This window comes from Ptychodera flava, chromosome 4 (genome assembly GCF_041260155.1).
Source record: "Ptychodera flava strain L36383 chromosome 4, AS_Pfla_20210202, whole genome shotgun sequence".
NCBI classification, from domain to species: domain Eukaryota; kingdom Metazoa; phylum Hemichordata; class Enteropneusta; family Ptychoderidae; genus Ptychodera; species Ptychodera flava.
The window spans coordinates 25015247-25029670 of record NC_091931.1 but is presented as its reverse complement, the minus strand read 5'-3'; the positions used below and the strand labels follow the sequence as shown (position 1 = coordinate 25029670).

The 14424-nt window shown below is 39.2% G+C and overlaps 1 protein-coding gene across 1 annotated transcript; it reads right to left on the bottom strand.

Moving 5' to 3' along the window:
* On the bottom strand, nt 1–13205 carry LOC139131263 (cyclic AMP-dependent transcription factor ATF-3-like). Its single transcript, XM_070697253.1, has 4 exons — nt 12788–13205; nt 10720–10998; nt 4286–4393; nt 1–1914 (listed from the first exon to the last, which is right to left on the bottom strand). The coding sequence occupies exons 2-4, from the start codon at nt 10864–10866 to the stop codon at nt 1792–1794; spliced, it is 378 nt and encodes a 125-aa protein (XP_070553354.1). The 5' UTR covers nt 10867–10998; nt 12788–13205; the 3' UTR covers nt 1–1791.
* Nucleotides 13206–14424: the final 1219 nt, after the last annotated feature.

Genomic DNA, 14424 nt, shown 5'->3' with positions numbered 1-14424 from the left:
TATTGTTTACAACATTTTATTTTATCAAAAATGAAATAAATACACCTAGTAAAGGCAAAATTGGTCCGACAGACGCATCGGTAATCCCAAATTGAAATCATGACGACAACCTCATACAATATCCACCTAAATGCTCCGGTAAGTTTAGAAACTCAGAAACACAAATCATGTATCACAAGGAATTTTAATTTCATTGGGTCGTAGGTAAATAATATGTAAATTTGGAAAGATAGCAAACTCTTTTTCATTTATATTACACAGTTTGCATTGTACTCTTCTGATATTTATATTGTACAGAAATAAAGGTATGATGCTGGAAACCTAATCAACTCTTGTCGATATAGTGACCACATTTGATACATGAAGTTTCCACACAAATACGAAATTTTCCCGTTATTTCCCTATTTTTTCACTAGTAGTTTCCATATCCCGGTCTATGGATACCCTGACGCTATAACATTTGATGAAACTTTTGTTCATGGATTTCGGACACGGAACTGGTGACGCTCTGCACTGACTTCGACAAGTTAAAAGTGTCGTGCACAAAGGTTGCCTGGATGGCCAAGCTTGGACGATCAGTGTCGGTGTACCCTTGATAAGCGTCTGAGGGGACAACAGATTACCTGAAGAAATCACACATTCAAAGCAAAAAAATGTAAATTACGTTTACATATCTGGTATACTAGATACAAGACATTAAAATCGTGTTTTCACCGTCTCAGCAGTGTCCTCATACCATTCAGTTCCATGAAGGTGATAGCTGCAGTTATGTACGTGACAGAATTTTCGGGAAGTAAGCAGACGAATATCACCTGAGGCGCTCTAAGTCACATGTCTCTTTAAGGTTTGATTTCCATTCCTTGTGAATCTGTCAGTGGGTTGCTGTACAAAAATTTACTCTCTGCTCCCCGTAACCTGTCCTACCGTTTTTTACAACCTGATTCTAAACTCAAGTTGTCTTCGCAGTTGCCAAAGTTGTTGATTTGTCATTGGTCGCAGTAAAAATGATAAAAAAGTGAAAACTTCCCCACCCTAACTACTCTATTTCCTGACGGCATGGTAACATTTTTATATGTTGTGTTAGGTCCTTCTTTTCCCTATGACAACGCCGATGGAAATCAGTACAACATGCGACGGAACTTGAGGTAGTTATGTTGCTACCCTTTGCCAATCCATACCACTTATGTACAGTAATCGACATCACTTCCACATATATTTTTCACAAATATTTACAAATCAATACAAATATCACGAGTATCTCTATGAAACTGCTTGCAGATTATCAAGATAAAATTAATTAAAATCTGTTTGTACATTTTATGAACACCTTTTTAAAAAAACATGTTCCGACATTTTTTAACATCATAACTTACAGTAATGAAATTAGAAACTGTTATTTGGTCCCAGCACAAATATTATATAAGTTTTGCATAGTCTGTCATATATAAAGTGGCTTTGACTTCTGTACACCAACACCTTGTGTAAGGTTTGGAAAGAGCGCCCTCAATGTAAAATATTGCTTTAGGGTCCTCTGTAAATGATTCATGTCAATACCTGTGCTTTAAAGCTCTTTAAAATCGACCGTACAGCTTTTATGTAAATAAAAAAAATACGAACTGTTCTTGCTTTTGTCTCAAAAAAGCAAACCTCAGCACGTGTCAAAAAAGCTTTCACATATTCGAGTTGACACTCTACTTCATAAATTAATGTTAAAATATTCTTTGGATATGGAATGAGAGAAGTGTAAACAATCGGGGAGGTCAAAGTTCACATAAAGAGTTCAGCGAAAATTCATGGACGTAGTTTGCAATCGGGGTGGTTCTGTAAAATGCGGGCGAGCATTTTCTTCTCCTCTTCCAGGTCTTTTATGGTCTGCTTCAGCTCCTTGTTTATACTTTCCTGAGTTTCGTATTCCTGCGCAAGAAGAACGATGGACAGAGAGAAAGTAAGCATTAGGCTGACCAGTTCATACTAGGGGAGTGGGGGAAAAAAGGAACAACTAAAAGTAAATATAAAGGGGGATAAACTCATTAGGGAGACAATATATCGAAAAACTGCCCGCCGAGATTTCTGATCACTTACGTTTGAACCCATTGTTTTTTCGTGCCCTGATGCTAATACAGTGAGTACATGGATGCCATGCGAAGCACGTGACGTGCATCTCGCAAATGAAAGATCCAAATATTTGCCCTAACCTTACTCAAGGGCCCTCCTTAACCATTATTTCATACTTGGTAATAGAAATAATCTGATAAGAGTGCAAAGAGTACATGAAACTGTAGATACATGTATATGTGCAATTATTTATATTACTCTGTTGGAAAAAATGAAGTTCTCGATTTTTACAACTTGAAGGACGACACTGTAGAAACCTTTGTGTACAAGTCTCCACGTGAGCTCATCGGAGCTGTAAACAAGCATATGATTGTAGGATTTAGTGCTTCCTAAAATCTGCTCATTCTGGCGGAGCTGTGTAAGCGACAGCAGAGCTTTGGGCGTAGTTTCGTTCGGCATCTTGATGCCAGGCAGTCCCCGAGTAGTTTCGTTCTATTTAGCGAACCATGGTTGCCCATGCACGCTATTCGCCGACAGAGGATGTCTTAGAATCGAAATTAACGTGGTTTCGGACATCTATTTACACACGGCGCGATTATTTCAATGACGAATACTCGAAAATCATGAGGTTACAGCTACTGTTCCGTTCAAAAATTTACTGATTTATTAATTAAATAAGCACATTAAGCTTTACATCAGATAAGATATACCACTTACAGACAAGGGGTTCTCCTTTCATGTCGTTACAATATGTCAATGGTTTTAACATTTTATGTTTACAAAATGCCATTTGTATTCTATTGGTTGAAACACGAGGAATTGATCGACTACAGGTTAAATGTCCAGGCCCTGCACTAAGCTCCTGCAGCATTCAACATGTGAATAAACCCCTCAAAGCATTCATTAGACGTCCTACTTACACGTAATGCTCATAAAATCGTTTAAAAATTTACTTGGCGAATTAATCTGCTGGCAGTCACTGACATTTTACAACCATGAATAGTTTGGGGCGCTGTCTCTCAGACTGCAAATGCAGCATGTTTTCTGTGAACACAACACACCTCCCACGACGATAAAGCAAACAGTGCTTTATTAAAATCTTAATGCTTGCCTGACAAATTTAACATTACTTCCCGGTTCACATAATCATAAACTGGGCGGAACGGATAGCTACACTCAGTCTTCTTTTAATTATTGTCCTCCATATTTTTATTTTATTCGATCGACGATTCACTATCCAAAAATAAAAATTGCAAACAGTCAGGGTGACATTTACAAAAACCCTGCCTTAGTCAGACGGCTCTCATTAAATTACCCCAAAAAGATATAGAGATAAGCTATAATATAGAAGAAGCCTTCTCTCTGGCTAAAAAATGGTTATTTACCGTATCGAAATCCACATTTCGCCCACCTATATATTTATTTTGACAGGTTTTTTGATTATTTAATTACTTAATAATATAAGAAAATAAGGATCAAAGCCAGATATGCTATGGCCCAATGAAATTTTAAAATCTTTACACTCCATAAAGTTGGTGGAAATTTCCTCGAAAAAATGAACAGTTTGTCACCTTGTAATGTTTGTTTTTCGTAGACGTTTTGTGTAGCCCATATTTGGATAATCTGTCATTCAAAGCCGCTTTGTGTATAATCACACCACATTTCACGGAATTACTCCGCCCGCGCGCTTTACATGGCACACTTTGTTACCAGAGAGTTTTCAAGGGAGAAGCCGACACAGTCAACTCATAAAGGACACGTTTCTAGTTCTCCGAGCGCCTTTTTTCTTTTTTTGCAAGAGAGTAACGTTAACTGTGGAATTGACTTTGATCGGTTTCACAAGTATGTACGTGCACGTGGGTAGACATTTGTCGTGTTCTGTCCATGTGGGTATTGTAGACAAGTCAAGTTGTCTTAAATACAAATAATATATATATATATATATATATATATTATATATATATAATATATATATATATATATATACACACACACATATATATATATATATATATATATATATATATATATATATATATATATATATATATATATATATATATATATATATATATATGCCCTGCTGAAAAGCTTAACGCTTAGCATTTCAAAACGATCTTGAAAGTAGAATAAGAAGCTTTTTTCGAACAGAACAAAATTACTACAGGTACATATCAAAAATTACAGCTAATTGGGCTCTATTCTCATATTTTATCGAATCCTAGCATACCTGTTGCACGGTTACTTCCTTTTCTTTTCTCTTCTGACGACATTTTTCAGCTGCAACGCGGTTCCTCTCTCGTCTCACCCGCTTTCTTTGGATTTCTTCTTCATTCAACTGAAAAAGAACAAGTAAAGGAAAAACTTTAGAGCAGTTTGTACACCAAGAATTTGGGATGAGAAGAAAGGGTTTCGATTCTTATCACCGCCCGCGTCAATGTAGACCTGCCGCGTCAGCCATTTTTTGTTCTTGTTCGTTTCCACGATGCAAAGCCAAAGAAATCGCATAAGTCAATGTGAATGTCATCACGTGTAGGTACTCCGCAGTTTTGGCAAGTAAACTTGCTGCATGACAGATCACAACTGTATGAATTACTGTTGTGTGTTTTTGTTTATTTTTTTTTTGCACTTTTTGTTTGTTTTTGTTTGATTTTTTTATCGGTTTGTTGATCTTTACCAGCTGCCAAATCGCAACAAAACCCATAGAAAATTAAGTTCCAACATGTTGAGGTAAAAGGCGCCTCACTCTCATTTTTTTTCGATTCTTTTCTGATCTTCTGTTATTGAGAAAGAAAGATTTCAGCGTATCAGTTTTTTGGACAATTTCGTTTTTCCCACCAGAGATAACTGGCGACCATTTTGAATTTCAAATACTGGTAAATGTTAGATAATTTGTTTACGGCGACCCTTGATTTTTTTTTCTCAATTCGGTTAGAGAATGGTTGAAATTTCCCATTGAGGAAAGTCTTGTAGCAAAAGTTTAAAGTCTTTCAGATTTCAGGCGCATACAACTGTAAACGAAAATCGGTCGGCTTTAGTAGGGTATTCGGTTTTCATACCCGCTTTTATCATACCGCCTTTTCTATGTTACGTAGACAGTATCCCTGATGACCATATCCTACTACTAGATCAACTCTTAAAAGACAATCCAGCCTGGCCTTCAAATTTCACTTAAACTGTTTCAAGGTTTACTTCAGCCATTTCGTCACTTCTGTGTCGTATATCAATAGAATTGGAGAGTCGCTTGAATGGAGGTCTGACATGGCAGTCTTCATGGAAAGCATGAATGTCGAAAGCAGGTCTAGCTGCTGTAAATTTCATGGTAAATTATTGTGATGGTTATACGAGGGGTCTGCACCAAACACGTTTATCACATGTATAGGGTTTGACACGCTGGCATAATTAGCGACCCTTTCGGCAATACATTCTCCAATTACCAAGACCATTCACTGGCATGTATAGAGCACCTATGACGTTCCTAAGAGGCCGTGTTAACGGCGAGCAAACACAGCCAAATGGGCGTGTCTGATCGGTCACTAAAACAGCGAATATTGCTTATCGAGCTACTAAATTGCCGAATACTTGTTTTCACGCTCACACACACCCTTCGGGTACAAACTACTATGCAAGGGTAGTACGTGTCAAGCTCATACCATGGGTTCGAATAAAAGAAATGTGAGGGGAAATAGTGGTTTTTTTGTGATTTTCCGAAAGGATCACTGTGAAAGAAATGGAGTGAAAATGCGTTGCTGAATGCAGCGTGTGAGAAGTAAAGAAGTGTTTGTAGATAAGGTGACTGACTTCAAGATAAAATCGAAAATCTTGACATTTCCCTCTGAATACTCTTCTGAGAACAAATGGTCAATCACTTGATAAACTCTGTTTAGCTGACATTTTGAGCGGGACGTTTTAAGAGGTTTCGCGAAAAGAAATGACAGTACTATTTATAGGAATCCTTGATGCTTAAGGGTCATCTCAAACAGTAAACAGAAAGTATTTTCTCAACTCAAGTTTTATCTTCTCATGTATACATGCAACGTTTGCAATTACTAAAACATGGCAATATTTTTATTTTAACATGTTGAACTCAAGCCAAGAAGTTAACCACACCCTGTTGCTGTTACAACGTTCGCGTTAAGTGCGGCAGATTGTAGTCTGTAGTCCGAAACTTGTATTTTGGAAGGGCCCTGTAGCCGCCCGGGTATGATAACTACTTCGTGCACAGCCAACGTTGGATCACCAGTGCAAGTTTGCTAGAATGACGTGCGCACATCAGAGACTAAGGCAAAACATATGTTTATTGGTAAATGAATGCAACACATCCCAACAGCCTTATAGATTTAGACAAAACTTGTAATTTTGAACAAAATAAGGAAAAGAAGTTTTGCTTTTTTTAATCAGAACACTCTTGCTCTGATCGTACTACACTAATATTATTCATTTACTTTGCCTATTATTCACTGGATTTTCTCGGGATTTTGGCGCCTTAGTTGACAAATATTCAGAGCATTTGTTACAGTCGGACTCATCCCCTTTAACGTATGCGCCTAGCGCCTCGAAAGTAAAGAGGCTTAAACTTTTGCTCAAGCTTTCATTAAGAAATCTTTCAATCATTGTCTTTAAAAATATCGAATAAAATTCGGGGTCACCGTGCAAATTTCGGTACTAGAGACACAAATAACTCAAGATTTATAGATATTTAAAATTCAAAATGGCCGCCATCCCTGTGTTAACTCTATGGAAAAAAAATAAAATTTTCGAATTTCGAAAAACTAAGCCGATAAAACGTTTTTGTATATCAAGAGCTTTAAAATGAACCCCCACAAGTGGTAGATCAGAAAAGAATTGTAAAGTTTGAGAGTCCAAATATCTGTCCCCTAGGCGCGCTCTGGCTTTGGGCCTAATAGCAGAGTTACCTCCAGGGCAAACTAGGAATATATTCTGGTACTGTGAGGTGTTGACTTGTCGCACGTTTTAGTGCAAATCAATGTATTGTGTTGCGTTTATGTGACACCTTATTGAAGTAGATATTTTGTGAGACCAAAGTGTCTGCGGTATCGCAGAACAATGACGGCATTCATCATTAAAAAAAAAGAAATTAAGATAATCTACATGGAATACAAGGCGATGTCAAAGGGTAATTTTAAAAAAAATATTCCTTTCGCTTTGCATGCTTCGTTCCTCTTCGTGCTCTACTGAGCACGTGAGATTCGGACAAAACCACAGTCCCTCAACACAAGCGGGACTGTGACAAAACTAATCAACAGCGCTGGTAGACGACGGCGGGGCACTGACGGACTTGTCATCTCTTCCTAAAATTACGAGTATTTATCATTTTCAGAAATCTATCTTGAATTTATTTCCGTGAAGGAATTAAGAAGTTCTATTGAGTGTTTGCCGCTTTATCGATATGAACATGCTTGTGACAGTGCTGTGATATTTCTGTCACACAATGCCGTACAGTGTGTCTTTCGTTCTTTCGAGTCTTCCTGATTGGATGCTCGCCAGAGTGCAAGCCATAACTCACAGGTACGCTGACTGAGGTTCTGTTGAAGGCAAACATTCCTTCATGTCCGCCAGAACAGGCATTAACTGTGCGTGTTCGTTTTGTCGAAATTAGGCCTAGTACGTGTTTCAAAGAGCTGTTGAAAAGGACGGCGGCGTTATTTCCCAGGTCATACAATCGGCGTTATCATTACATTCTTTTGTTAAGGTGTTCCTCTCCAAATTATTTTTTCAAATATTCTTATGACCTTGGCGAATAACCTTTGACTATAGAGGAGTCAGCGAGTTGACTGATAGCAATCAAACGCCCACGAGCTTCTGGTCGATGGAGTCGAAACAAAGCAAAACACATGACGGCACAGCCCACCGACGGATTCTACAAATTACACCTGCTTGCTGTGTTTTGGTTGAGACATGCGATGGAAATCAGTAATTGAAGTGACCGACAAAAACACTACAATATTGCCAAGGTCTTGCCAATGCTAATCTTCTCAAACTTTTGCAACCAGTGTATTTTAGCATCGATATGATGGGGTCATGCTATCCCCGGACAGAGTCACATCATAAACTCGCTTATCGTTACACGTCTGTGGATATTCTGAATGTAGTCGTATAATTCCGCCCACGGTTACCGATAACTGTCGACCCAGTAATGCAGTCTTTCATATTTTTTCAAGGCTGTGCATATATTTACTGCCGTGTGAAGGACAAGGATCGCGCCCACGTGCACAAATATGTCAGAGAAACGTCACAGCGGTTATTCTTTACCTGCTATTGCGCAATCCTAACCTAGCGACACGGTGCGATAGAAATACAATGTATGATATTCAATCACAGACAGACAGACAGACAGACAGACAGACAGACAGATAGATAGATAGATAGATAGATATATGTATGTATGTATGTATGTATGTATGTATGTATGTATGTATGTATGTATGTATGTATGTATGTACAATGTATGTATGTGTGTATATATGTACGTATCTTTGTATCTATGTATAATGTATTTATCTGTATGTATATTTGTGTGATGCTCTCTTTTGAGGCACAAGCATTATGTACGTATCTGAACTGCAAAAAAAGCCATTGTTCTCGTCTAAGGCGAAATTGAAAAAAAAAAAAGAAATGTTTCTGGTCAGGTCCTTCTTTAAAAAATGGGTGCGGCGACGCGCATTTTTTTTTTTTTTTCTCTCTCAAGGGAGGGAGGAGGGTCACTTTTATAGTTTTATCAATATAGTCACATATATACTGTTCATCCAGTCACTGATCATGCCCCCCAAAGAATTTTCTCTTTCTCTTCAGCCATTTTGGTTTGGTGTCAGCCACGGCCGCCGGCCACAACAGAAAAAGGGTGACGCGCTGTTGTTCAGTGACGCGCGCGCTGACCAGAAACATTCTTTTTCTTTTTTTGGCCTAAGGCGAAATTGAATGTAATACAACTCGAGTACACAGTCACTATACAACTCGATAGTAAACGAAGTTTGTTCAGGGATCTCCTGCCGAATACAGGCGTTGACTTGCACTGGTGATATTTCACTGTATATATGTGTGCTCCATGTAATTGCTATCTTTACACTCATCACTCGACTTCCCTGAGGAGAAACCGACACCTTCAAGTCGAATGCAACAGTACCGGAGGAATAAACAAACAAACAAAGTGCATGTCTATAACAGGAAGAAAAGAGTCAAGACGGAGAACTCTGAGTACTCCAAACACCTTGATCAAGATGGAGAGACACATAACATGCCGCTTAATAACAAACAAAATAACATTGGCAATAAATACTCTTGAGTCATTTCGCCATCGATAGGAAATTACATATGCTGTGATCCTCGAAATAGCATTACATTTGAACTTTATCCTAGGGGTTGTCGTCCTACTTATATTTACCGTCCATGAACGTTGTTCTTAGACGTGAAAAATCCATGGTAGAGAAAACAAAGTCCGGCAGAAAATGTTTACGAGATTTGAAACTGATTATATCATATGGCAAACGCCTCCACATGGGAATATAGGAATACAAACTTCACACAAAACCTAATAAAAACTGCTTCCCCTTTACACCCTTTTAAGGAAAGGCTAACATCGCCTACTCATATATTTTATTTTCCACAAGGCTAACTGTTATCGATACTCAGTTATTAATTATTGACCGGACAGCTCAATCAATTAGGCGGCTATTAAATCACTCGTCCTACAAATCACGTCCACACTAGTAATCATGATCTCGCATTTCTGGTGCCAGACAGTCTGGTATACCTTGCAAGGAATTTCGGGATTCAGACAATAATTTGGATGTCTTTTCCTTCGATGCGAGTTCTAGATGGACACGTATATTATAGACTCTTCTAACACTTTGCTAAAAGGGCCGGTAGCTGTAACTTTTGATAATATTTTTCACAATTTTTTTATATATATACAGGGTTCTTTTACTCCTCAACCATTATTAGGGATACACCTTTAATAAACTCGTTAACTCAGCCAGTCTTTGGTAAACTGCATTGATATTGATGAGAAGTGAGTTCTGATCCGGACCAGAATGCAGATGTCAACAACATAACAATGAATTTTACATTTTATGCATACTCAACATTAGGTATTTCGCCATGCTTTGGGGTAGAACGAGACCTTATTGTCACAAACAAACCACAATAGTTAAAAAAAATTATCAGATACACAGCCACAAGGCGTTTCATTCAATCAGTCAAGTCAGGACGACTGAATTATCATGTACTGTGTCCCTATTATAGGCGTTTATCCAGCACCAATCAAGGCCAATTTTGACAAAATAACAAATATTATTTTAGAGCGCTTCGAAGTACAAGGCTTCTGAAAATTGCTAGGTTGGTCGAAAACCATGATTTTACCTGGAGCTCACGTAGAGATTGACCTCGCCAAAATAAAAATAAATTCTCATGGGACTTTGTTCATGAGTGAACTAAAGGTTCACTAAAAATGTGACTGTGGTTTTTTTTTAATAGAAAAAGTGATATGTATGAAGTAAATTTCAGTAGTATTTCTCGATAACAGACCAGTAAAAGACCGCTGAAAATATTTTACAATTTTCGTTAGTGTGGTAATTTATAGATAAACCAAAGGCAGAGAATACTGGACAGATTGAACCACTGATAAAACGTTTCTGTCACACTTACTTCACACTTTTCATTTGGGTTTTTGAATTCTGGATGGACATCTGGCAATCCCCTGAGTTGTCTACGTCGCTTAATGGCAGTCCGTAGTTTTTCTTTAACGACCGCTGAGCAGAATCTTCGAACCTCCCCGTTGAAATCCTGGTTCATCTCACACGTTCTCACCACCCAGTAGCACGGAGTCACGAAACGCTTAACAGCGAGTGACAACAACTAATTGACCGGGGCCAACGTTCAGGCCACCGCTGATATCGGCTCTTCTGTCGTCACTAACGATAACACCTGAAATCGGAGAATATTCTTGAAAGTTTGAACGTGACTAAAGCCAGAAATCACTTTATTTTAAGTCAGGGAGGGTGTTATAAATGTATATCTTATTCATTAGTCCGGCATTTTGTCAAGGCGAAAATCGTTAAACGTGGAGAGAAACTTGGAATAGCTTGAACGTCCTCCGGCAACACTAGGCTACGACTAATCCAAATGCCAGTCGACTTTTAAAATGATTATCAAAGTCAAGGTCACGTAACGTTTCGAAATTCACGGAGAATGAAAAACATTGGGTTGAAGAGTTAGTTTTAAAGATTTTTTTATCATTCTTAACTGGAAAGTTAATTACTACCCATTGGCGTGGCTTCCTTCAGCTTTGTCCCTTTGTATTACTATATATACATCAGTCAAAACTTTTCCGAATTTTGTGATCATAGGGCTGAAGGCATAGTAACAATTTTCAGCGGGAAAATCCAAGGTGGCAAATCGTCCAACGCACGCGAGCGTCAGCATTAGTCGTTCATAGACGTCGATTTGTTCGCTATTTCGTACCTCACGTTTGTGGTCGGCTGGGAATTTATTTTTCGTCTTTTTATTGTTGATAGCGCTTCTGAAACACCCTGTGATGCCATTGTTCGTGTACTCGGAAGAACGATTTCCCGGTAATGCTGACACATACGTACGTCAACAGTTTTCGTGAATTATGCATATGATTCACTTGGCGCTACAAGTCAAACCTTCATTTTATGATTTGTCGTTGAATCATAGCGTAAAGGTAAAAATCTTCAGCTTTCCGTCGATTCGGAAACTGATAAAATTCGAACACGAAAAACCGTGTAAATGTTACTGGCTATTTGGTCGATAACTTATTTCGTTTCACGTACATGTACATTTTAGCCGGGTAGTCTCAACCCAATGCTGGGCGTCGGAGCTTCCGCCTCGAAGTACGGTTTCAAAATGGTAGCTAGCACTGTCGACGGGGAAAGCGCACCTCAATACGCTTTTCGATTTCTCCATGGCTACATGTACCTCAGGAAATGCACGTACACTTTCCGTATCACAACATGATAATAATTTCTTTCAGTCAATCAATATTGCCTCTATCTCGTAAAACTGTACTTTTATGACAGTGGCCTAATCGGCGTAACAAATTTTAGGTACGGATAGCATGAGTCTGCAGATGTACCGCCCTACATGTGTTGTCAGCTGCTGGCAGTACACGCACTTCGCACGCCGGTGTTCAAAATGCTTATCGTCACTCCCTCGGAAACTGCGGCTGATTTGCGTGTATACTCGATGTTCGCCTATACTTGCCTGTTAAGTCACAATTTCTCTATTATGTAAATCTTTGGCCGTAAGGTTTCCAAAACACCAAAGTCCTTTTACCCTGTAAAGCGCGGTCCAAGCTAGGCGAACCACAGCGGGACATACTTCGCCGCGTGTCAGTCGCATGCGCAGCCGTGAAGCCGTATATTCGAGAACGCGCAATTCAGATTTCTGCTTGTCGGTGGTCACTTTTTAAAAACAGAAGTATTTAATTTCCGTGTTTCCCTCTGCGATGAAGTTTGAGGACTTATGTGCGTACAGCAGTTGCTACTTGCTTGGAATGTCATGTATAGTTACTAATAATAGGTTGAAACATGTAAATATGACGTTCAAAATAATGCACTCCTTATCGGTGGAACTGTGAAATGTTCCTGTCGTTTGGAGAGCCGACTACCACCTGAAGGCTTCTTACTTGTTTCGTATTAATAGCGAAACTACACCCGACCGGCAAGGCGGTCAGAAACTGCGTGATACCCACCTTTAACGCCATATGACAGCCAATGTAAGGACAAGTACATGTTTCCATACGAAGTGATAAGACCGAAATGTCCACATAAACAAGTATTAAAGTGGCCATATAGAAGTCAAACCAGGCAGCGCATGACGACACACTGTTGTCGAATACTGACACACTGTCCCTTTATCCACTCTGACTGGACAGCATTCCGTTCAGACCATGTGATATTTGTTGTACGTAGGCGGACAGCGCACAAACTTTACCTTAATACGACGGGGGCAGCTGTGAGTCGTACTTTGATTGTTTGACCTCACTTATCAGTGGAGTCCACATGACCGATATGACTGCGTGTACACGGCAGGAATGCATGAGCTGCTGAGGAAAACCTGTGCGTTGCACTGTCGTCTCAAGCTGTGCACGAAATATATATTTACTGTTTACAAACGTCACATGTCCCAAGCACAGGCTGCGTGTCTTTAAATCAAACCAGGTCTTCTAAAACATCTGATGAACGCACACTGTGACTTTACAGCCCATGGTTTCGAAGTCTAAGCCGTGTGTTTCGGTTTCGTATTTAATCACACGATAAGTTGCGACGATATTTCGACAGCTGTGTAATTATATGAACGCCTCCGTAGATAGATATGATACTCATACATAAAATGTCTTTTATCTACCGGTAGTTTGGTGTTCCTATCGCAGCGTTCCACGAACGATTTGGTGCAAAAGATGAAAAGCATGCATAAAATTAATTACTATAGAGATTCGGATAATTTTGTGGTCATCAATTTTTGGCCGAAAGTAAACCACAAAACTACGGTCCCTCCACAAACCATGACAAAACGTAGCAAAAATTGAATCGCGATTAGACATGTTCTCGTGAGTAATTTGGCGTCATCGTCAAGATTTCTTTTCCTTGCCCAGTACTTCCATAACAAATATATTTATGGTGAATAAAATTAAAACCAACTTCCCGCAATCGTGTACACTATTTTTCGGGGGGAAAAGCACCATGGTTTTATTTTTCCGAATTTTCGATCGATTTACCGAAATGGCGCAGTACTATCTCACGAACCTCTGATGTCTCAGTGTCTGATATGAATAGTCGTAACCGGTATGTAATTTTACATTCTGCGAATGCTGGATTTGGTCGATTTCTCGGTCGAGTACCTCTCGCGAAGTCAAAAGGCCAAAAGCGACTGTCGAAAGTTTGTACTACTCACTGCTTATTCATTCTTGTGAGGATATTCGGTAATTACCCTCGTCCATCCTGGCCAAACTGAGTTTAGTTTGATTTCATGGCATGTACGCAACAATGTGTCCACATTCGCCGTCCGTTCTTAACGTAGAATGCACCTCCGGGACAGGTAATCGGACTCTCAAATTTTTACACTTTGTTTTCTGATCTACCACTATAGTGGGGCGCATTTTGAAGCTCTTGGAGTAAAAAAAACCTTCACCGTCTTATTTTCCGAAAGTCGAAAATAAAAAAATCCCCATACAGTCAATACATGGATGGCGGCCATTTTAAAATTTCTCATGATCGCTAAATGTGTAAGAGTAAGAGATTCATTAGGAAAGGGCAAAGGTGCAGTGTGCGGACATTCGTTGTGCTAAGTTTACATCAGCTGCAGTGGGAGGTCAACTCTACGGGCATT